Source organism: Branchiostoma belcheri, unplaced genomic scaffold (assembly GCF_001625305.1).
Source record: "Branchiostoma belcheri isolate BF01 breed outbred unplaced genomic scaffold, Haploidv18h27 scaffold17, whole genome shotgun sequence".
Taxonomy (NCBI): Eukaryota; Metazoa; Chordata; class Leptocardii; order Amphioxiformes; family Branchiostomatidae; genus Branchiostoma; species Branchiostoma belcheri.
In genome coordinates this window covers 3,511,421-3,537,697 of record NW_017803157.1, presented here as the reverse complement: position 1 = coordinate 3,537,697, position 26,277 = coordinate 3,511,421, and the positions used below count along the sequence as shown (strand labels likewise).

The window sequence follows — 26,277 nt, the reverse complement described above, 5'->3', positions numbered from 1 at the left end:
AAACAAACAAACAAACAAACCTTCAGCTTCCTGCGAGCGTTGAACTTCTTCAGGCAGTCCACGGTCTCCTGGCGGTGGATCTGGGACGCCACGCGCTCTCGTTGCTATGGATACGGAGAGAAAAACAGAAACGTTAAAAATCGAGCCACAAGATTCAGAGATAGGACCGATACTAATGAAAGGATGTGTAGATTTGTACATATAGATGGATGTCATGCATTAAACATGTACATGTACTTAAGGACCACCTGGCCAATGTGAACGCTTTTCGATGGTCCCTTAGTCAATTTTTTCCATAGTCAGAAGCATTAAGAACCTTGCCTATAGTGGTCTACAATAATATAGACCAGATTTTCTTGGTCCGAGAGGTTTTCTTGGCCAATTTTGACTGTACCGGTATACAAAAAGATTTTTTTATCCACGTCTTCCAAATATATGTGCAGTAAAACGTTTTCTGCTCAACTGAACATCACATGTATATGCACATGTCTATGACATACATGACGTACACGTTGATGGTAAGTGTATTCACATGTTTCAGACGTATGCTTGCAAAGATTCTTTAGATATCAGAATATCATCACCATGGTTACAGTGGGACATCAAAGATATGCCTGAGGAGGAAACAAACCATTTCCATGGTAACGGCAAATGTAATCTCAAAAACACATAAGGTGGACCTGGAGTCGTGGAGATTTAATTTAAAAGTTAATGACTTCTCGACATTTCAGGTCTCCAGCTTACTGTTGTTTTATTTCCTTTTAACTTAGAAACTCTAGCACTATCAGTGTACCAAGGGCCCGGACTGAGAGACTAAGAAATTCTTTCCTCCATTGCGCAATTCGTCTTTACAACAAGACAATTAGCACTTAGTAATTGGACATCTGGTAATCGCGCCATGTACAGCATATGTTAACTGTGACATGTTATTTGTGATGTTTTTAATATTGAGATTTTACCTATGTGATGATTCGTTTTATAATGTAAATGTTTTTAATGTGACTTGTGTAATAAGGACGTAATTCGGGTGCACATGTGTTGCCCGCGAGTTCCTTAATGAATAAAGATTGATTGATTGATTGATTTTAAATATGATCTCTGATTTTTCTATATTTAAGAAACTTTAAAGCTAACTTCTGTTGTATGTACATGTACATTGTACTGTTTAAAATATTCGTCAAAATAAAGAAACATTTTTTAGCCCAAAATCCAGCCTTGTTAGCTATACCTGTGCTCCTAAAAATTTGCTCTGAGTCCCATATAGCTAGTAAGACTGTATTTCTGATTAAACATTTTTATCATTGCAATTTGTAGCCAAAGTAGTAAACAAAAGAAATGTATTTGTTTTTGGAGCACCATTATGAATATCATATATGTAAGATTAATAAGTTTGTGCATACATACTTGGGTAGTAACAAAGAAATATGTATAAAACGGTTACCGTATTCCTCTAAAACATACCTCCCTAGTAGTAACTGTGACTATATCAAACAGTCTGACTCGCTAAGACTGACGCTTTGGTCATTATGTTACCATGGAAACCAGTAAACAAATCACAGGACCGCCACTCATGTCATTACTGTGGCTGAGACTGGCTTAATTTGTGGCAACAACAACATGACATTGATGCAAATCCTGTATGATGAACATCTGCTTGTTGCAAAAGGTCTTACAAAATAATAACAGTAACTGTTGTTAAGGGAACTGATGAAAAAGCAATTTTTGGTCTTAGATCCTTGTTCATGGTCAGTTCTATCATGATGATAATCCAAAAATTGACCAAGAAGGAATGATCAAAACGAACTCACACGAACTCTCACTCTTATGTAATACTTGTCTATGTATATTGTACCATGAATGTGTAGAAAAAAATATGCGACTGTGTAGACTTATCTGACTTTAAATGATGTAAACTTTTTCTTATAGATATTGTCTGACCCTTACCTCTTCCCTCATGACCTCAAGGAAAACTGGCCTGAAGGCCATGAATAAACAATGGTTCAAACAACCAACCAAAACACACTACAATTCGCATGAGTTCACCTAAACAGGGCATACATGTATCTGTGTAACCTATGCCCCAATCTGACCTTGGTGCCAGTCAGAAACAAACTCGTTAATGCACCATTCATTTACATTAACCCGACAGTCGGATGAAACTTGATAGCCTAGTTTGGGATGAATGTACGAAGCAGGTCGTTTAACGGCATAAACGCCTTTGCCAAACGAACCTCTCACCACAAGGCAGTTCTGATGGATATAATGGACACATAAACAAGCCGGGCGTTCAGAAAGATAGGAAAGAATAACAGTAAGGCCTGGGAAAAAAATGTTGTGTTTCCTGTTTCAGTCTTGAAAAAACTAGGATCAGCAGGAAGAGATTATCTTTTTTTTTTATTAGACTTTGGCAATCTCTCTATAGTAGTGATCAAATTATACAATACAGTTTAACAAATTGAATGTAAAACTTTGCATAAGGACACTTATATCGTCAATGTCAACGTTTGAAAACCGAGTGTACAATGTTTTGTCACCTAGGTGTCAGATCATGGAGCTAGAAAAGGATGATCGGCTTGAAAAATTTCTGTCCCTTTCAGGCATCCACCCAAAAAAGGCTAGGCTAGGGAAAGCAGTTTTTTCTAGGGTCGGTCGGGAAACAGGAAACACACTATTTGTTTCCCTAGGCCTAGCAGCAACCAGCCCAGGGAAGGTTTAACATTCACAGCGTGCAGTCAACCGTGGAAACTGAGTGAATAATACTGTTATTGGAGCGAAGTGGCAACCTGGCAGGATTCTGCCAAGAGTAACTGCCTTTTGTTATCCCAACCAAGGGAATAGAACGTTTGCCTGTCCATTCAAGGTGTGTATTTCTTCTCGGAAGACATGCATTGTGTTAGAGTAAGACATAAGGTGGTTGTCAGAGGTGCCGAGTTGACAACAAAAAAGATGGAAATGAATAATTTATTTCCAGGTAATTGAATATGGTTGGATACAGTGTCAGAAGTGGCACTTTTAGTTCTCTGTGGGAATATGTTGTTCCTGCTTTGCATGTAAATGAGCTTCGAAATGGTTTGAGTGGTGCAGGTTTGGCTGCAGTTGGTAAAGCGGTCACCAGGAGGCATTGTTCATACTTTGTGCAATCATCATCATTTAATGTGCTCTGTTGCTGGAGTTGTGGGTATTATATACTAAACATTCTAAAACAATTGCATTCAGTCTTTCTACTTTCTCTGTTTCCTTTTCCTTAAGAGCATCCTTAGTTTCTGGGATAAACTTTAAGATACATAAATTGGACTTGATACCAAATTCCTTCTCCTTTTCATGTGAAGAATTACCTTCTCCTTTTCATGTGAAGAATTACAAGAATAAACAGATGAAGATGGATTTGTACATAATGCTTATTCTTGGTTCTTGCAACCATGACTGAACGTGTCTTTGGTTTTTAGGTAGTTTATTGTTTCCCATGTTTCTTTGTATTTGAATTGTTTCATATTTCTTGAATAAAATTCTTGAAAAAAAAAATGCTGCTTATTGTATGTTTTCATTTGGTTTAATTATGTGTGTTTGTTTACCATGTAGTCTGATGGCTGCCAAAGTGGTCATTGTCCCATTGACGGATGGAAGAACAACTGAGTCTGTCTTTATATTGTGTAATCTGAACCTTGTAGATTATATAAGGCTTAAGGATATCTATTAAGATATAGAGATATCTTAATAGAATAAAAAGAGCATTGAGAAGAGAGAGAGAGTGAATGTATGACTTACACATATCCAGGGGTGCCTGAGGGCTTGCTCGGCGGTGATGCGCTTGGCTGGGTTCAGGTTCAACATGCTGTTGATCAGGTTCTTAGCCTCGGGGGTGACGGTGTCCCACTCAGGGGAGGGGTACTGGAGAAAGAGAAAAAAAGCAGAAAAAGTGAAAAGTGATCTCAAACTATGTGGGTGAAGGTTAGACATCCAGGAAATAAGATACGCCAACTAGAGTTCCACGATCTCTTACGATACCTTCGCCAAATGACTTTCTTATTTCTAAGAAAGTATACATTAAATTATGCAAATAGTGTCTGTGTGCAAACACACACACAGACACACGAACGCCCCTGACAACATAACCTTCTCGGCGAAGGTGAAAAGCAGTTACTCAAAATCATATCCAGTTGCTTGAGTAACTGCTTTTTGGTGATCTCAAACAACTTAATCATAAAGTTGGTAGATCAAAGCATCATAGTTTCTCTTCAACACAACCACATCTTTTTCTCCATGTTATGTTTGTAACAGCATCCTTGTCATTGTGTCACAAAGCAGAAAGGAAAGGTACAGACAGTCACATTCAAGAGTGCATTGGATTCCATGTCGTGATAATGTGACATGGAGAAAGTTCATATTGCAGGCAGAAGTCAGCAAAACAGCCTTTTCCCACCCCTACTGAAGTCAGGCAGCCATTTTACACCTGGGTGGAGTGAGGAAAGTGTGTTAAGTCTGTTAAGTCTTGTGTGAATAAGGTCACGTGTCCGTAACCGTAACTCTCACAAGGTTATGTTTTGAAGTGATTGGTCATTCATTATCCGGATGAAGGCGACAGTGGTCACTGAAAATTTGATCTCTGTGTAACCCTTGTGTTGGAATAAAGTTCAACTTTTTACTTTGAGCGCCACTGTTGTCGAGACTTGCAGGCACACTTTAGCACTTACGTCGTATGCTCCAGCCTTGATCTGGGAGTACAGCTTGTGCTGATCCTCGTCCCAAAACGGAGGGTACCCCACCAGCAAGATGTACAGAATTACACCTGAACATGGGGGGAAACATCAGCCTTATTTATTAGTTTGGCTTACAACAACCAGGGATACCCAACTTGTCGTGGACTATTGTTAAGGGTCAACCCTGGGAGAAAATAGAATCGTTACACGTAGGTATACAATCAATAAGATAGAGTCAACATGACAAGTTATCAGAATTATGTTATGCAAAATTAGGGTTTCTAACATTGGTGAGTTTCCTAGTATGTTCACAGCTACCGAGGCAGTGCCTGTATAAGTGCATCAACGTTAACCATTTTTACCATCAGCCTTATTACTTTAATTCTGTAAAAATTATGCTAATTCAGCGTGACAACAATCCTGTTTAAATCCTGTTATTTGGACGATATTATCTTTCTCTAGCTATAGCCCAAGCATGCTGAGATTCTGAAATGATTCCTTAGGTTTCTGGAACGTCAACTTACCGCATGCCCACATGTCGACTGGCTTGCCATAGGGGTCCTTCCGCAGGACTTCTGGGGACAGATAGCCAGGGGTGCCTGCAAAACCTGCACACACAAACGTGTCAGACAGTGCCTGTTTTTTTTTTGGTGCAATTACTACATAATAACATACATGTAACATCCTTTTCAGATTCAAAATTCAGTTTTAAGTGCCAACTTATAGTGTACTTACCTGAATCAAAACTGATTTTCCCTAATTTCATCTATACATTAAGTACAGTTTATGAGTCATAGTTTCTAGTGTAATCTACTGTAACAATATTATTAATTGTGTTAAGCTTTCAAATTGGATGCTCTCCAACAATTCCCTAACTGCATTTATGAACACTTTGCAAATATACATGTACAACGGACATTAAAATTTTGGCTTTTCAATTGTCTTGGCTCCAAGAAAGGACTTCTTTTGGCAAGAAAGAACAAGACCAAAACTCTGAATTTACACCTGGTTTTGCTTTCATAATGTTATGTTTTGCCATTTATATTATCACTTATCGCATAAAACCAACAAATCAAATGCCTACACATGGATGACTAGCCCAGCTACTTTCTGTGCAGACAAGAAACTTCAACCATGATCATTAATTCTTCCTGTGCATCTGACACGGTGACATGGCTTGCTACGAGTAAGAGATAATCATGATTCGGCCATTCCAATTTAATTTGTTGATTCTCGGATTCACCTCTTCATTTTTTTCTGATTTGCAAAAAAAAAAAGGAAAAGATTCTGGTTCTGAATCAACTCAAAAATGCTCATATTTTGCCCTCAAAAGTTGAGGAAAGTCCTTTTCCTCCTAGTTCTTACAGTTTTTCCATCTATCAATGCAGTGGTTTGATTAAAAGTTAAAAATTCATTGCTTCAATATCAACCCAGCCTTTTGTGTTGACTCCATGGCTCTTATCGTATAAGAGGATGCCTAGACCTGTTTTTTTTCTTTTTTTGCTGTCGCTTCATATTTTTTCTGAAAAAATCCGAGAACCAACAAATCAAGTTGGTGTGGCCTTCTGATGTCTTCTTGTTTTGGAGGCAAGCCAGTCTTGACTCCATGTCTCCTATCGTAGCATTTGGGGCCATAAGAGGATGCCTAGACCCATTTTTATTTTTATCATTTTTCTTGCCCTGTTGATTCATATTTTTTCTGACAAAATCTGAGAACCAACAAATCAAATTGGTGTGGCCTTCCGATGTCTTCTTGTTTTGGAGGCAGGCCAGACAGTCTGCCTGGTGACAGATAAGGAACGTCTGCATCTCAGACTGATGCGACGCGCGATCCAGAAAGTCTTAATGTCAAACCTGCAACTAACGATCCGATTCAGCAGGCACTATCTGTAAGACATGACAATAGACATATTCAATCTGATAGGCGGATACTTGGCAATCGGTGCTCATTTGTATGCAAAATGTATCATCTTTCTAGGTGAAGGTTGTTTCATTGAGCAATTCTTATTCATCACAATTTTTTGTTAGAGATACCGGTAAGGATTCTGAAAGACACCAGTACTGTTATTTGGGGCTTCCCTGCATCATCCAACGATATATCTTGTTGTTTGCACATTTCAAGGACTTAGAATCTAAAGGTGATTTTGTCAGCAATTTCTGTTCATCGAATCGTTGTTAAAAAAACTCCAATCCAAGGATGGTCATTCTCTGAAAACCACACCCATTTTAGGCTTCTACGTATACGCACACAAAAATGTATTTCGGTGTTCATTTATAGGTGAAGGTTGTTTCATTGAGCTATTTCTATTCATAAAAAATTGTTGTTAGACATAAAGATTCTGAAAGACACTAGTACTGTTATTTAGGGCTTCCCTGTATCATCCAAAAATGTATCTAAGTTGTTGTTTGTAATTCTACATTTCAAGGACTTAGGACAGCAATTTCTGTTCATCAAATCGTTGTTAAAAAAACTTAAATCCAAGGACAGACACAATCTAAAAACCACACACCCATTTGAGGCTTCTACGCATACAAAAATGTATCATCATGTTGTTTGCACATCTTAAGGACTTAGGTCCTGAAAGTGATTTTGACATCAATTTCTGTCCATCAAATTGTTGTTAAAAAACTCCAATCCAAGGACGGTCATTCTCTGAAAACCACACCCATTTTAGGCTTCTACGTATACGCACACAAAAATGTATTTCAGTGTTCATTTATAGGTGAAGGTTGTTTCAGTGAGCTATTTCTATTCATCAAAATTTGTTGTTAGACATAAGCATTCTGAATTCTGTTGTTTGGGGATTCCCTGCATCCAAAAATGTGACTTTGGCAGCAATTTCTGTCCATCGAATCGTTGTTAAAAAAAACTTCAATCCAAGGACGGACACAATCTAAAAACCACACACCCATTTGAGGCTTCTATGCACACAAAAAGGTATTCCTGCATTCATTCAACTGCATTTGGAAACAATTGAGGCTCCTTTGAATGCAAAATGTATCATATTTGGAGGTGACAGTTTCATTTAGCAATTTATTCTCATCAAAATGTTGTTAAAAAAACTTCAATCCAAGGACAGACACAATCTAAAAACCACACACCCATTTGAGGCTTCTACGCACACAAAAATGTATTCCGGCATTCATTCAACTGCATTTACAAACCAAAGGTGAAGGTGATTTCAACAGCAATTTCCGTTCATCAAAATGTCAGTAAGTCTGCGTTATCTGAGCAAACATTTCCTAGGCCACAGCAAGTAATTTTTATGGATGACATCCGCGCGCGCATTAATTTTCGCCTGATTTTGAAAAATAAAACAAGAAATTTTGTTGCCCTCTGATCAACAGCGGTCAACATGCCGAAAATGGGCAAAGATGTCTGTTGCCATGCCAGGAGGCAGATAACTGAAGAGAGGAGACAAGAAAAGGCTCTGATTTAATGTTTTGTTTCTTACGTTGATGCAGTGATATGTGATGCTGGCTGTGTATTTAATAATGTTTGCATTGAATAAAAACCAATTGTACAATGATTGAATCAACATTTTAAAATGTAGGAACCTTGTTTTTTTCCGCCGGCCTTGTTTTTTTTCGCCCGGTCGCATTAGATTTGGAGTCGGCGGAGGATGTCATCCATAAAATTTACTTGTTGTGGCCCTACTAGAAGACACTGTGGTGATTACTTTTCTCTGTCAATGGTCCAGATTTGACCAAAATTACCATGGTTTGATCTCACTGCGTTCGGCAAACCTTTCAATGGGACTATCAGGCTGACAAACATGGTACTGACTGTAAGTTTACATGTATTTTCACCGCAAGTTTATCTTTTTTGTGGTGAGGATGTAAAGAAGACCCAATTCCGTTTTTGGTAAAGTCTTTTGGAGAAAAAAATTGGCAATACCAGTGAATTCTACAAACATTTTTTTACTATTTGAGGTGTATTTTAGTCCTGTTCACCTTTCTTGAACATTAATTTTGATTATATCTTAATAATAACTGGGCTTGAAATGCTTTTTTTCTCAACTGGGGCAGGTAAGATTGAAAATAACCCACATAATAAAAACCTACATATGCCTACATTTGTAGCAAAAAAATCCCAGTTCAGGGATCAGTGCAGGTAGACATCAGAAGTACCTGCTCAACTGTACAATTACAAATGTACCTGGCAGGCACTAAGCTGCATGTGCAGGTGGTATTTTGAGCCCTGATAACTAAAACATATTTTTCGCAGTCCTTTCTAGAGCCAAGACAATCATTGCCAGTATGGTATACATGACCCTGCAGTAGAAAGCTCTGTTTTAAGTGTTGACTTTTACAAGGGTAATTTGTCATACGACCCATGTGAAAGTCAGCATATACAGGCAGCTGTGTACTGTGGGGCCACATTTACCTTGTCTGATGATTGTAGGGAAACATTCAATTTGTCGTTTATTGCATATTTTTGTCAGTGCACTCACTACTTCTTACCACCTAGCACAAAGGCTCATATATCCATTATCTAAAATGACATAACCAAACTTACACATGTACTCTGTCTCCAACACAAAAAATGCAAACACCGACTTCTAGGGCACCGAATTACAAAAATTCAAACACTCACTACTAGTACTGGTGAAAGATAGAAGCCATATAGATTGTACATCAAGGCCCATCAGTCATGTTATAAACACAAGGTGCAAACTTCCAGCCAATTTGGCCCATCACTGGAAAGTCACATGACCCAACTAGTGGGTCAGTCTGTGCGAGGAAGGCCTAAATTTTTTTTTCAATTTGCATGGATTTTCTGTGTTGGAGATAAAGTTAGATTGATTCCTACCTCTTACTAATATCTACATTGAAGCCTGTTAGTATACAAATGTAGCTGCTTTATACTGTATAATTGTATAAAACAGCACCATAGAAAGTATGTCCGAGCCGGTCGCATACTCACCATACCATGCCTGCTGATCACCGTTCACTTCGATGGCAAGACCGAAATCTGCAAGCTTCACTGCAGCTCCCTTCTGCTTACTGGCAAGTAACAGGTTCTCAGGCTAAGAGACGAACAGAGGCACATCTCTTAAAGAAGAGCCACCCATTTTCGGACGTTGGTACGTCCGGTTGGGGGTCTGAGAATCTGCTCCCTGTCAGGAAGGAGAGCAAAGCTGCCGCCAAGCTCACGGACTTGGTGTAAACATCACAGACTAGTCTCCACAAGGCGGGAAGAGCATGTTTCTATCCTAAGCTTATTTTTGGGGGTCCCTACAAGGGAAGCTTATATAAGGCGATCACTCTAGAAGGTGGCAGTAGCATGTTTTTGTCCCTCACGGACTTGGTGTAAACATCACAGACTAGTCTCCACAAGGTGGGAAGAGCATCATGTTTTTGTCGCAAGCTTATTTTTGGGGGTTCCTACAAGGGAAGCTTATATAAGGCGATCACTCTAGAAGGTGGAAATAACATGTTTTTGTCCCAAGATTATTATTGTTAAGAAGAAAAACTACTGTAACAGTGGTTTGGGCGTGTGTCTAGGGCCAAAGGCACACTCTCACACACAAAACTTCAGGGAAAGGCGGAAGGCGCACGGCCACGGGGACGGCCACGGACTTAAAGGAGTGGACCGGTCAAACAGCCCACAACCAGATGGCCAGAATGGCAGAAGATCATCAGCAGTGGAAACCTTTGCCAAACATCATGCTGCTGTGACGGCTGACTAAGCTATGGGGGAGCTCGAGAGTGAGTGTGAATTATGTTGGGGGGGTTCCTAGTATCCTACAAGGGAAGGCTGAGGAGATTGACCCCCCCCCCCCAGTATCGCTCAGTTATATTAAGGACTGGTAATGACAATCCAGCTAACATCACTTCACAAGCTTCGTGGCAACAGCATGTTTTGTCCCAAGCTTATTTTCCTACAAGGGAAGGTGGCTAGTGTGGCTCAGCAACATTGGTCAAGAAAGACAGCAGTCCAGCATACAAGAATGACTGACTATCCCCAGATCCCTAAGGCTTGCAGTTACTGATTAAGTGAGAGTTATATTTTTTTTTGGGTGGGGCTGGTGGTAATGCTTAACAACAGATAACAACTTCAGGTGAAGAGAAATTATGAACAAGAGTTTGGTAGGTCAGTTTTTTAGCTTCTTTCTTGGTAACAAGCATCTACATGTACACTGATAGTATAAGTTGGATGTGGTCAAAAACTTTTCCATGAGTAAAGATAAGGCTGGGGACCAAAGCCAACCCAAGTCCGTGAATAAAATTTGTTCATTATAAGTCAGCGATTCGGCAACTTGGATGGTGAAAGAGTCTTCCTGATTTGGATTTGGTCCAGATCTTCTTGAGAATCAGACAGATACGGCTGCTAACTAATGCAACAAGACGAATCACGACTTACAGAACGAGTCAGACCACAAGCGCGTGAATAAAATTAGTTCTTGTTCATTACCGGATCAGTCTCTGAAAGCATGGCGGAAGAGATCTGCCCTAACGTGCTTGGATTAAGTCCAAACCTTTTTGGAGCAGCATATATGTATCAGACATTACAACGTGATCAATTTAAACTTGAGGCATAAACTATTTCTCAAGTGTACTACTAGCAACATTTCTGCTATTTCTGAATTCAGTCCAAACCTTTTTCGAGCAGCACATATATATATATATATATCAGACATTACAACGTGATCAATTTAAACTTGAGGCGTAAACTATTTCTCAAGTGTACTACTAACAACATTTCTGTTATTTCTGAATTCAGTCCAAACCTTTTTCGAGCAGCATACATATATCAGACATTACAACGTGATCAATTTAAACTTGAGGCATGAATTATTTCTCAAGTGTACTATTAACAACTTTCCTGTTATTTCTGGAGGCAACGCAGCTAATTTTGAGGCAGGCCTGTGCATGTCCTGATACTGTTTGGACTTTGTCCAAATCTTTGTGCAGTGGTATCAAGATTAGACTGACTGCCCTTCCCACTTGCCACTTGACTTATCGCGATTCTAGGCATGACTCACTCTACAAGTGCGTGAAGAACATGCCTCTTTGTTCATCAAACCATTAACTACTGCGATTCACAGAACAGGAGTCTGATTGTACTTGAATTCTGTCCAAATAGATTGGTGAACAGATCAAGTGGGGTACCAATTTCGGGGGACTGACGAAAACGTAAAAACTTTTTGTATAGAAGATATTATGCAATGCTAGCCTGTGTCTATCCACTTCTAGTCTTGGAACCCTTAATAGAGAGATGACTATCATTTTGAATATTTGCTTAAAAAATAGGTTCCATGTCCTACTACGGTATGGTACATGTATAATAGGGAACTAACAGGCATTCAGAAGTTTGATGCCCGTTACTCTGCAAAACAACTATAATTTAGAGGAATATTCACTCCTGTTGAACATCTATAAATAAAGTGTTACAAAAAGAAGGGGAGGGGGATACGACACGTAAGAGGGTTGTTATACACACGGTTTGGTTGCTTGCTGGCTGCAGGGGTGTCTTGAATTCAACTTCTTATAAAGGAAAAAGTTACATTAAAATATAAGTTAAAGCAATTCTCTTGCATAAATCTGAAAGAGGTGTTAATATCACCGTGTGTCATTACTGTAAGCATTTCCTAGTATGTACATACAAGTAACTAGTTTGTTCACAGTAAAATACATAAGACTTAGTGCATACACATGCAGGCAGCATGCCATGTTAAGTGACTGCAGACATTCATAATTATCACATATTGCTGTGTAGAAAAAGACCACCCCAACAGTAATCAACTAACCGAACACGGTGTAAACAACCCTCTAGAACATGCCCGGGAGCTCATCTGTACCATGAGTAGTGCATCTCGTATGATGCCCATGCAGAGATATTATGCATGCCCATAGCCAGGATTTTAGTTGGGGGTGTTCTTCCTACTGTTTGATGGACCAGCGAGCGGCGAAAATTTTGAAAATTTAACCTTCTGAAATGACATTTCCTGCATTTTTGAGAGGATTTAAAAAGAAAAATCAGAGACGAATAGGATTCCAGTCCCGCTGGTGATACAAATCAGTCCACCTTTAAAGAAAAATCTTTTGGACCTTTCGATAAAAAGTGGACCTTTTGAGCATGTGTGTGTGTGGGGGGGGTTCTTCCGAACCCCGTGAACCCCCCCTGGCTACGGGCATGTTATGTGAGAAATGGAAATGGTTTAATTTGTGGTGTTTACACACAGTTCGTGGCATGGCTGGAGCTCAGCTCTCGGTCCTGGCAAGGCACAGTCTCGGCAGTGTGAGGGTTAAGTAAGGAAGTAAACAAACATTTTAACAACAGTTCAAGTAAATTACATTTTTTGTAACAACATGCTAAGTTTTGCTTGTACGAAACTGTACAAGAATGAATTTCCCAAAATAGTTTCATCAGGTTGGTAGAGTATAGGATATAGAAGTTTTTTTTTTTTACACAACAAAACATAATACAAAACACTGGTCGCATCAATTTTGGAAAGTCACAAGGCATTTGGAAACTCAAGTAAAAATTGATTTTCAACATTCAAGTTTCACATCAGTGTGTAGCTCTTGGTGTAATGAGCACAGTGATATGAAAATTATTGTTCTGCAGTGTTCATAACTTAAGATATCATTAATAATAAATACAAGCAGACCAGTGGTCTTTTCTAACAGCCCGTCAGGCCTAACAACTAGCCCGCAAGTTTTAATTACAGGACCTTCGGTCTAAAGGCACTAGACTACAGGTCTAGATCCCCAGACCGCGGGCTGATTTACTCAAAAACCATTCAGACCATCAGGCTAACTTCAGCCCGCGGTCTGAAAATTCTGGTCAAAGAGGTGCAAACGTCCCAAAACAATGGCATGGAAGGTGTGAATTGATTGATGTTTGCAGACTGTCTGTGCCAATTTCAGCCTGGTGGAGTAAGGATTCAGACCTCACGGACTACATCTTAGCCCGCGGTCTAAACCAAGTGATGTGTAAAACTTCATTCTCAGAGCAGAAAATAAGAAAGGAGAGCATAATCCACACCCATCTGTTAACAGTCTTGTACATATTTGCCGCTTTCAACCTCACTCACTCACTCAATTTCACTCAGCTTCGCATGATCTTTCAACTAGGCCACAAAAAAGAAAGAAGAGCTTACAAACACGTTCTGTACCAGCTAGGGGTAGAAAATGAAACAATTTTTTCTCATGAGCATCCTGACTGTCATTGAAGTTCAGTTCAGTTCAGTTGAAACATTGGGGAAATTATGTTACAGACAGTTTTGCCGGACAAAATTCTAGTATATTAGCCTAGTATATTAAGCAAGAAGCCTTAATACATGTATTGCAACTTAAACCTGCTTTCAAAGCAATGTAGTTATAAAATCCTCAGTCCATTTCTGTTCAACCATGGTTCAACAGTTCTCAGGTAATTATTCTGATCAAGGAACAATTGTTATGCGGGATGAAACTAAGTCTAGCTATTGTTCTTGACATGCAAATGCCACTGTCCAATTATCAAGTTGGACTATTGTTGAGTTACACGTCGAATTACAGTACCCCTATCTACTCTCCAAGCAGAGGTTTTTCAATTCAATTCAATTCTTTATTTCATACCAACGTTACAGACATACAAAAAATGTGTTGCCTGAATGGCATTGGTATTTACAGCAATAACAGCAAGATAGGGTACATAACATATATTACACATATATACATACTATTAAAATATATACATTAAATCAACAGGGCATCCCAGATATGACACGTTTACACAGTCTGGTTGTTTAGTCTGATAGACTGATGTAGGAACGAGTTCTGGAGTCTTTTTGTTCTGGCTGGGGGGATGGATATAGTGTTCTTGTTCCTAAGAGAGCGTCCAGTGGCGTTAGCTCTAGAGACAGGGACGAGGTCGTGTAGGGGGTGGTTCTCCTGGAGCATCTGTCTAAAGAGTTTCACAGCGGCATCCTCGCGCCTCGACTGCAGGGTGGGTAGTTCGGGAACGTCACGCCTGCCAGCTCGGCTGATGATGCGGAGGGCTCGCCGTTGGACCCGCTCCATCGCACGCTCCTGTTCCTTGCTACATCCGACAAGTAGGACATGTCCATACTCTAGTACAGGACGCACAAGTGCCAGGTATACCAAGACCAAGTCTGCAACACTGGTTCCTTGTTTAGAGAGTAGCCTCAGATAATGAAGTCTGCGAGAGGCTTTTGTGACCATAGAAGTGACTTGTTCTTGGAGGGTTAAGTTCTTGTCGAGGATGAAGCCAAGGCCTTTTGCACTGTCAACCCAGGGTACGCACGCTCCTCCTAGGGTTAGCTTTGGTGGGCTGGGAACAGATCTGCAGAGACATATCTGTAGCATTTGTTAGGTTTGGGTTTTGGGGGTATAAAACACGCTAAAAATACCCCCAAAACCCAAACCTCTACTTGGAGAGTAACCCCTATCTGGGCAGCTTGTACTGGGTCACCCAGTAGGAGCCTGAAAAGATGTCCGACTATCTTAAAAAATAAAACTAGGATTCTCATCATTAATTTCTTGTCAATAATCTAAATCTAATCTAATCTAATCATAAATACTAAAAAACTAGTTGTGGGATAGAAAGATTTGGCCAAGACATGGTTCTCACCCTGTGAACCCACTGCCATCTGACACTGTCATTCAATGTCATGAGATTTTCTGATAGGATATTTTTTCGGGCTATTGAGCTACCCAGTGCAAGCTACAAAGACCATGTCACCCATGTCAGGGTAGCCCGACCAGACTCTCTAATTTGATAATTGGACAGGTATGAATGATAACATGCATGGAAATTCATTTTGAAAATTTTCTTCCTGCAGGAAATTTCTGGAAAAACCTACTAAGACATTGTAGATTCCTGCAGATAGAATCCTTCCTAGAAATCTCGCAGGAATTTTTGCAGGAATGACTGTGTAATAAATATATACAACTGTTAGGCCACACCAATATAATGTAGTCTCCACCAGACTCCTTTGCAGGCTGAATAAATAGTAGCAATCGGCTAAGGGGAACATCATTGGCCAGAGGAGTTGGCCGGCCATAGAGACTAAATATAATGCCATTACTTGTTCCTCAGACTCATTCACTTGAAGAAGAATCCTGTTCTATAAAATTGCAACATTACATCAATATTCTCTCAAGGTCACCTTAGTAATTGATCAATGATCATCTGATTTTTTGTATGTCAACTCAATGAATGTTTTTGCTTCCCCTTTCTCCAGTTGTAAACACGTCTAACATTGATCTGACTGGAGACTAACTTCAAGTTGTTGCTTGGAAGTTAGAACTTGTTAATTTTATCATAATCACCTCCCCTCCCCTTTTGTCACCCATTTTTAAAGAAACTGTGTTCTTTGTGTCTAGGGGATAACAAGCCTTCACAATGTAATTCATAGGCTTATTGAGGGATGTCTATTATCACTCTATGGTGACATTTCCTTGGGCAAATGTTGGCCCTCCAGGAGCCAAGGAGCTAGCCTGGCCAGGCTCGCCTGGCAGCAGTCTGGTACCCATGTAACAGTGGGGGGTTTATAGGCGCTATAGCTCGCCCCTGTTTCTTACACCCAGGCTACCTGGTCTGCTATTATACATGTACATCCTGCGCTGTACAAGCATTTTACGTTCTGTTCCTAAATTTTTGGGAAATATTCAAACTGAATGAACAGCTCTTTTCATATCTATTTGAGATGTTTCACAAATATTGTAACAATTAGAAAATTTTCTATTTTTTTTTAATTATACTTTTGAAATTATCTAGAACATGGTGTTTTTTATTTCGAAATGGTTACAATTTGTAATGTGGATATAGCAATATAGAATTGACTCTAGGCCTTGGGCAAGCACTCCCAATTAATTGTAATTTAGACCAAGGACATTATACACAGTGTGTATAATGTCCTTGTTTAGACTTATTACAAATCCTGTAAAGATTCTCATCATTAATTTTTTGTTAATAATCTAAATCTAATCTAATCATCATAATGATACTACAAACTAGTTGTGGGATAGAAAGATTTGGCCAAGACATGGTTCTCACCGTGTGAACCCAGGCCATCTGACACTGTCATTCAATGTCATGAGATTTTCTGATAGGATATTTTTTCGGGCTATTGAGCTACCCAGTGCAAGCTACAAAGACCATGTCACCCATGTCAGGGTAGCCCGACCAGACTCTCTAATTTGATAATTGGACAGTGGTCATTTGCATGCCTGGAACAATAGGTGACCTGAGGTATGACCCGCATAACAAAGGTGCACTGGAACAGAATAATTACAAAAGAAAATGTAACAATAATTTCCTAAAGCATTGTATTTGTACAACTCCTTGCACTGAAAGCAAGTTCATGTTGCAAATTGAGGATCCTTGCTTTTTATGTTTTCAGTGTACATCGACTGAGGCTTATACATGGCAGGATTATGGCACTAAAACTCCAAATATTTTCCTTTTAATTATAAATGTTTCCATGGAGTTATTGTTTATCTGTTAACCATGTCCATTCATCTTGTTTTGTTGTGACCTGTACTTAGCCAAGTGTGGCAGAAATGTGCAATGAAGGTCTTCATTCTTAAAAAAAAAAAATTTCTACCCCCATGATGTTTCAAAGGGATTTTGGCAGGGGAGTTGCCATAGTAGGACAGATTGGACTATACCTGCCAAACTGAAACTGTAAGTGACCATAAAGTGTCCTCAAAAGTTGGCTTCCAACACCACAACCAATCAGGTCTAATATGAAGTGTTCTTGCTGAGACAAGGGTCTTTTATGATGCTATCTTTTTAGCAATGTTACACCCCGCCCAGGTATCAGCCCAGGTAGCACAACAGGAGCCATATCCACCTCCTCAAACAGAAAATTTTCAAAATGAATATTCATGAAACTAATTGAAAGTTATCATGATCATTCATACCAGTACATCATACTTGTCAATAATATGCAATCACTTATTTTAAATGCTTTGATATTGGAAAAATTAGCTGAAAATGTGATGGGTGTTTATTAATATGAAGTGATAAACTATGTGTAAACCATCATCAATCTGGAAGCATATTTTTGTTTCCCATTTTCTGTTTGGTGTTTTTAAAGTCTGAAGGTCCTCTATCATAAGGCCTAATCATCAGCCCAGCCTGTCCACAGACCGACAGGCCTGTTCAGGCCCGCGGGCTAGCCATTGAGCCCAGACCTCTCATGAATTTATCACAAACTTGTTAATTACACAGGTGTGAAGATGTGAATTCTCATTAATTCAGTGGTTTTCATGGGGTGTTCATGAGGCTAATTGGATGCGGTCTGGATGTGGGCTGGCTAACTCAGGCCGCGGGCTAAAGTTTAGGACTGCCAGGCTAAGCTGTTGAGCCTGGCGGTGTGTATTTGAGACCACCAGGCTTGCAATTTTTAAAGTCAAATATCTTGATAAATTTATACATTATGACCATAAAAAAGCAACCTGGTACTGAAGATAGCATGATCTTTCCAATGGTATGCAAAAGTTCACAGTACATCCAGGAATAACAAAGTTGAAAATCAGGGGTTTCAACATAGCTGTCTCGAAATTCGGAAAGTGACATTCCAAAATTGAGGTGACCAGTGTTACAAGGTAGGACAAGTTTGGTGGTGTAAAAGAAAACTCCTATATCCACACATACACACATACATTCACAACTTAATTTTAATTTTGAGGGACAGAATACAGTTTTTGCTGTAACTGTTACTCTGTGCTTGTGTGACATTACCTTTAAATCCCTGTGCACGATGTCGTTCTGATGGCAATGTAGAACAGCTTCTAGAATCTGCTGAATACAGTGGCTGGAGGGGCATAGGGAAAAATTACAATAATTATTAAACATACTTTTAAACATATTTTTTGTATACTCTAGATGTGATGGATTATATTGGGTCCATATGGCAAACAGTTTTAGTTTGTTGATTTGGAATGGACCAATTTTAGCATATTTTGTAAACTAGAAGCTAAAAGCAAAAATTGTGGCACAAAGCCAGTAGCAGCTTTCAACAAACAAACAAACAAACACACAAATCACATACAAAGTCATTGTATTAACCAGATTTGTTGTACAATGTACACAATACGTTAGGTTTGATATTCTCAGTACATTTACATAGTGCATTCATCAAAATATTACAAAGTAAAAACAGAAATTACAACCATGCATTTGTGTTAGATAATATGGTTGACATCAAGAAAAAAAAAGTTAGGTCTCTCTCACCTGGCATCAGCTTCGCTATAGTACTCTCTAGCAACTATGTCTTCAAACAGTTCCCCACCGGTAACCCTGAAACACACAAAAATATTCATAATTTAGATTATTAGAACAACAACCTTATTCAGTCATATGACCTCTGTGACCTTTAACATCTAGGTCATACAAGTCATGTGACCTGTGTGACCTTTAAACTCTAGGTCACCCTCACGAGGTAAAACTGTCAAACCAAGATGAAAATTCTGTTTCCATCTTAGTTTTACAGTTCACAGTTTTATTTGTAACTCATTATGTCTCATCTCATCTTACTCTTAGGCCACATCAATTTGATTTGTTGGTTCTCAGATTTTTTCAGAAAAAAGCGACGGTGAAAAGAAAAAGGTCTACGCATCCTGTTATATAGTCCCAATTGCTACGATACACAAATTACATTGGTGTGGACTTTGTCTAATAATTCAACTGTTAGGGTTGAATAATTAGACTTGGTGTACTGCCTATAAATAGCTTGAACCAGACTACAATACAAAAAAAATGTTTTTCCAGACGATCTGACAACCCACAAACCAACAAATCTTTTAAATAACCAAAAGATTAAATTGGTGACCTCTAATTGTGTTAAACTTTTCAGCAATGTAGTAAAAAGAGAATGTCTTGTGTGTAACGGAGATAGTTTTGCCCCACACGTTCTGGTGACTTATGTCATGCCCCAGACTTCACGACTGGTTCTGCATTAGTGTAAGCCGATTGACACAGGCAGATTACGGGTGAACTTCTGCTCCTGTTCACTGTATGGAATAATAACACGCCATAACAGTTTAATTTGTTGGTTCTCAGATTTTTCAGAAAAATATGAAGCGACAGGTCAGACTAAAAAAAGGCCAAGGCACCCCATGATACCCCAAAATGTTATGATAGGAGCTATGAAGTCAACGTTAGGATGTATACAACAGTTTAATTTGTTGGTTCTCTTTTCAGAAAAAAATATGATGCGACAGGTCAGAATAAAGAAAGGACAAGGCACCCCATGATACCTCAAAATGTTATGACAGGAGCCATGAAGTCAACATACTTACTACATATATAATAGGCTAGGTTGTAATTCATACAATGAATTTTGAACTTTTAATAAAACCACTGCATTGATGGATGGAAAAACTTTTATTAACAACTATAGGAATCAGGAGCATTTTGGAGTTGATTCAGAACCTAGAATCTTTTTTTCAATAGGAAAAAAATTAAGAGGCAACCTGATGGGAACCAATTGATCAAATTGGTGTGCCATTTGTGTGTGCCAAATGAGAGTAAATGGATGTTTTTCCTACATGTAATGTCAACTGTTATAAACAGCAATTATGTAAAATTTAACTGTAAATATTTAAATGTTCTCAGTGGTTTTATTCTCCCAGTTTATGTGGTGACCTCTCCAACTCTGATACAAATTCATGACACCAAAAATATGCAATCACACAGTAACTGTACTACTAACAGAATTGTCCTGACAGCCAACTTAAAACCCCATGAAAACCACCTTTCCCAGTCTACAGTGGAACTAATTTATCCCCAAAATAAATGAATTTACAGCATCATACAATGCTGTACAATCTACAACACAAACATCCCTGGATGGCCCTTCAGTACCAAGGGCTGAACACCTTCACAAGATGTTAGATATGCAAGACACCAATAACAGTAGTGGACCAACACATTGTACATACATACACCCTAAAAAGTGAAAATATGCTGACTTGTACTTGTACCCAGCTATATCAAGGGCAGTTAGAAGGATTGCTTTATCATTTCTATTAGTAATAAAATTAAACAAATTTCAAGGTATTTTTCAACTTAACATCCACATCTTTCCTTACTCACTCACTATCCAGTTAAGCGTCTGTTGTTCCTCATCTTCCGAGGGTTAGATGTGCTTGCACACCAATACCCAGGCTTATTCATTTCATAATAATCGTTTATTTCATAATTAATTTCACAATAATTAATTTGCCTTAATTATTTCATTATGATTATTCCATAAATTAATGACCATTGGGCTAACACAAACCTTTTTACCAATTCTGATCACAAAGGAAGAAAAAAAAACAAAAAAAAGGGCACAATCCCCACAGCAATAAAGTAAAAAATGAATTGAACACACAAAAAAGTTCCAAACACATAAAGCATTCCTGGCATAGTGAACTCAGACAGTTATTTACTATATCCTGTCCTCAAAATATCTCTCTTCACTATTCCAACTAGAATGAAATATTTAAGATGCCTTTCCTTCTGCCAAAGAACTAGAACTTCAAAGAAGCAGCTTGACAAAGTGGCCACCCAAGAGAGCAGTATATCAAGAGGTGCTGGTATGATGTATAATGCAGGACTGGTGCAAATGTAGGGCTTGAAATATATCAAGTCATGTACTGCATAGACAGGTTAGTACCTGTCAGGTACATTTGGAACTGCAGATACTCAGAACCAAGAGGTCCTGTGTTAAGTCCTAATATGCCACCAAACTTGTGCCCTTGGGAAAGGCACTTTACACCACTTTCCTCACTTCACTCAGGTGAATATGAGTATTATCCTGTCCTGTATTTATCCCTGGCATAAAGTAAGTAGTTGATATCAGTTGAGTGTGCTGTCACTATATCTAGTCATGAAATCTTGGAAAATTAGAAAAAAAAACTGTGCAGGTATTTTCTACCCAATGTATAATAATTATAATAATTTCTTTAATCTACCTAGCATGTATGCTAACTTTACAAAATTTGTCCCTCATCTTTTTATCAAATTTTTCAGATAGAATTCCTAACCCCCTACTATAGTTATGTCTTTGGGACTCAATGCCTGGCTTGCACGGCAGAAAGTTTATTTCATTTTTCAGCTATTTATTTGCACAAATAAAAAGACTAACATTTATCGACAAATAATATGCAAAACAAAGGAAAAAACTGTGCAGGAGGAGGAAAGAAGCCTGCAAGGCTTGTACAAGTTTTCCTTCTGTACCTGACCCTTACGCTGTGAAAAATTCTGGTAAGAACCCTGCAGCTGCCCGTATACAGAAAAAATGTGATTTCTAGCCCTGAGGCGGGGGTAACTGCCGCTGGCTGGTTTATGGTCGGAAGTCGGGGTCATAAACTAAAGAATTCCCCCGTCATTCACGCAACTGTCACATGGCCTCGCCTGCCTGTCACATGATTGTGCTCACGTTGTAAACTATCTCGCATGAAATTGCACACGGTTTCGCCAATGAAGGTGGCCTCTGAAATGTTTTCCCTACAACATTAAGTTTTACGGAAACTATTGTGCATGAATTATTGACTCGAATGAGATTCCAAAGACTAGGGTAAGACTTGAAGATACCTGTAAGTTCACATCAGTGGTCTAGCAAGCCAGCCTTAATTTTTTTCTGTCATCTCAATTTTGTTTTATGACTATGTCGAGCGCAGAAGGCACAACTATCGTAGGGAAAATTGTAATTTGAATTCTTGACAATCTGAAACGGCTATTTCATGTTAAACGAAGATCCCATGTTTGGGGAGAGCCACACCCCACACACGTTAAAAAACCCAGTACACCTTTCAAAAAAGGGTAGGTGCATGCCCTGGTGTGCAATGGTCTCAATCGTACAGTCCAGAGTTGGTGATTCACTACAAATCACCTGGACAGAGCCCTGGCAAATCCCAGTCCTATATTAGGCCACACCAAGTAAATTTTATGGATGACGTCCTTTGGAGACCCTAAATCTAATGCGAGAGGGCGAAAAAAAAACAAGAAGGGCCCTAAAAAACAAGATACCTAGATTAGAAATGTACTAAGAGACGACACAAGTTAGGACACAAATTGAATGAGGTGACACAGTGTAACAAGCGAGAAGTCTTTTATTCATCATCAAAACAGCAATAAATCAGGTGGAACAGTGGACAGTGAAAAATTTTCTGTTATTGACAGGATGACACTTTCTTCGCGTTACGGGTTTCACGTCAATCTGACGATTTGCGGCACTGTCGTGACTCTTTGGTCATAGTTACAGGAAGCGAAATTTCTTTTTTTTTTTCTAGGAAGAGGCCAAAATCAATGCGCGCGCGGACGTCATCCATAACATTTACTTGGTGTGGCCTTAGCCTCAAGGTTCACCCTTTATAATAGGCTCATGCTAGCTTGGCATCCTTGGCAGTATCTTCAGCCAAAACGAATAAATAAATACATGAAAAATAGAAAAGTCCCGAGGCATTCACATGACCGTCACATGGTACTTCCAGTGTGCTGTCATGTTGTAGAGCTTGTGCGGTAAAACAGCAAGTATCAGATTTCTTCAGAATACAATCATAGGGCTCAAAATACGCTTTTCTAAATAACCTGCACTGGTGCAGGTAACGTTGAAAATTACCTGCACCAGACAAGTTTTACCTGTACCACTCAGAATTTAGGAAGTATGGATCATAATAATATTAACTGTTCAGAAACCACTGACATTATTTCTTTTACACTTCATGGTGGTAACAGTCAATGAAGCAAATCCACATACATCTACCACACTATATAACCCAGTACATGGACCAGTGCAGGTAGACATCAGAAATACCTGCACAGCCCCAATTTTACCTGCACTAACCTGCATATACCCAGTACATGGACCAGTGCAGGTTAGGTGCAGGTAGACATCAGAAATACCTGCACAGCTCCAATTTTACCTGCACTAACCTGCATATACCCAGTACATGGACCAGTGCAGGTTAGGTGCAGGCAGACATCAGAAATACTTGCACAGCTCCAATTTTACCTGCACTAACCTGCATATACATTGTATGTAGTACATGTACCAGTGCAGGTTAGGTAGACATCAGAAATATCTGCACTACTGCAATCTTACCCGCACTAAGATACATATTTTGAGTTCTGAATCATGTTGTTTCAGTCATTCACAGCATGGCTTGTCTATCAATTCTTACCACCCATGTGACTCCTCGCTCACTCTATCAACTGTCCGTTCTGGGTAGCACTCAAATCAATCTGACGTCTCTGTAGCCCTCTAATGTGTTCTGTATTGGTTCAACCTTCAGTTGATGGTAGGTATAAAATTGTAACTTGGCCAAATCAACTTCGCTCGTCACTCGAGCTAGAAATCTGTGTTCAAGCCAGCATCCGCCATTTGATGGAATTTTTGCTGCTCATGACAGACAAAAATTTTGCCCAATTTGTCATCTTTGATGGACAAAAATTGGCATGTAAAGATATAGAAAGACATGTCAGTTATCTAAGTTTAGTCTACCAGCAAAATTTGCTCCTCAAAATGCAGAAAACAGCATTTCAGACGGTCAAGATTTTAACATTCTCACTAGAAATGCAGCACTGGCACTCCACATGATGTTACGTCAAACAGAATTCAGATGACATAAAAAATTTCAGGTTCGCTAAAATACTACTCAAAATCCTGCTGTTTTCTGCCTACGCTCGCGATATTGCAGCCTGCCGGAACTTTCACCAGCAATTTGGCGAGATTGCCTGCAATGACCCTAGATTACGCTGAAGAAATGCCTCCAAGTTGATGCTTTGAGGCCCAATTTTACATATGTGCGTGCCAAGCTGGTGATGGGTAGCAGTGGTGCACTTAACTGTTACGTATATATACGTATGAATCATATTTTCAGTTCAGTTCAGGTCATCTTCGTAGGAGGTGTCATCCGAGACATCTTAACACTATCTTGTTATAACAGCAGGTTTACTAACAAGAGGTTTAGCTATTCTCAGTGAAGTGTCTGTATCATTGCGTCATCTTGTAACCTCTGTGGTATTGCCTGTGTAATTGCTTTTAGGAAATATTGTGACAAAATTGTACTCCATTCAGGGAAAATGCACATAATGCTCTCCCTGCCTATGTACATTTTGAGTATTGTGCAATAAAGTTTGAGTTTGTTAACAAATACAAGATCAGTGAAACCTGGCCAAGCAGCTACACATGTACCTCTTCAAGCAGGCCACAAGTCTAGTAGACATACAGTTAAGTAAGAACCACCTTTTCACAGTCCAAAATTTGCCCAATTTTTTTCTATACATGTAGGTGCAAACCAATTTTTGGTGCACAAAAGTTATTTAGTTTCTAGTTGTTTAGTTTCTATATTCTGTTTTATTTCATGTACACATGTATTTGATATTCAATCTCTGTATTCAGTTTCTTTATGTGCAAAATAAAATGAACAATAAACAGTGCAGGTACAATGTATTCAGAAAAAAAGTATTTTGAGCCCTGGGAGCTTACTGAAATTCCTGATTTTTTTCATGGTTCACTGTTTTCACTGTTGCTTCTGTACAGTGAACTTAATTTCTTTTTCCTGCACCTATCGCCACCGTGAACATACAGTTCCGTGAACATGTCAATTTTTCTCAGACCGTGAAAAATTCTGCTACCGTGAACACAAAGTGAACTACAGTATTTGATATTTCACTCCGGGGCCGACATCCTCCCTGGCTTGCCTCTGAAGACTTACGGGATTATTTCCTATTTGCTTACCGGCAGGTCGCGAATAACGCGGTCAGACGTCAGGCAAGTCCGTCACCATGGTAACGGTTCCATGTAACGGAATAATTTTACCCGATGAGCGCCGCTTGAGCAGTGCTGGTAAAAAGCAGGCTTGTATTCTGGTTACGTAGCAGATTAGGCCACACTAATTTCATTTGTTGATTCACGGATTCGCCTTTTCATTTTCTTTCTGATTTTCAAAAAAAAAAGAAAGAAATTCTGGTTCTGAATCAAGTCAAATATGCTCATAATTTGCCCCCAACAGTTGAGGAAAGTCCTTTTCTTTCTAGTTGTTACAGTTTTTCCATGTACCAATGCAGTGGTTTGATTAAAAGTTCAAAATTCATAATTTAAATATTACCCCAGCCTTTTGTGCTGACTTCATGGCTTCTATGTGTAGCATTTGGGGCTATAATAGGATGCCTAGACCTGTTTTTATCATTTTTTTTCACTCTGTTGCTTCATATTTTTTCTGAAAAAATCTGAGAACCAACAAATTAAATTGGTGTGGCCTTACCTCTGGTTATGTATCAGATTACCAGGAACGACTACAAGGGGGTTGCGGAGGTGACGGCGTTGTTAATTGGCTTCAGCGATTTTTCTCGCGCAGGAAAGCAAAGCTTCCTGGATACAGTGTTTCCTGGAATTTGTTTGTGCTTGTGTGATTGGCTGATTACTCTCTGGTAGAGCTGTGTACCTAAACAAATTTTAGGTACAGGTACAGGTACAGGTACACAGGTTTAGGTACAGGTCCGGACCTGAACCTGTACCTGAACAATCCGACCAATTTATATGCTCTTCTGAACTCCTTCAATAACAAAAAAACATAAATAAACTTGAAAGTTAAGGTTTATTCTTTGTTTATGGCGAATGCTCATATG

The 26,277-nt window shown here is 39.1% G+C and overlaps 1 protein-coding gene across 16 annotated transcripts in view; it reads right to left on the bottom strand.

Annotated features, from left to right (window-relative positions):
• The window catches only part of LOC109466742 (calcium/calmodulin-dependent protein kinase type II subunit delta-like), a 92,081-nt gene that overhangs the window by 24,616 nt on the left and 41,188 nt on the right, over positions 1-26,277 (bottom strand). For all 16 annotated transcript variants that reach the window (XM_019764496.1, XM_019764501.1, XM_019764497.1 and 13 more), the window contains exons 5-11: positions 18,892-18,957; positions 18,400-18,472; positions 9,625-9,727; positions 5,222-5,305; positions 4,692-4,786; positions 3,766-3,888; positions 21-104 (exon numbers count right to left, since the gene is read on the bottom strand). In XM_019764496.1, the coding sequence (XP_019620055.1) occupies positions 21-104; positions 3,766-3,888; positions 4,692-4,786; positions 5,222-5,305; positions 9,625-9,727; positions 18,400-18,472; positions 18,892-18,957 (628 nt within the window). The remainder of the gene's footprint in view (positions 1-20; positions 105-3,765; positions 3,889-4,691; positions 4,787-5,221; positions 5,306-9,624; positions 9,728-18,399; positions 18,473-18,891; positions 18,958-26,277) is intronic.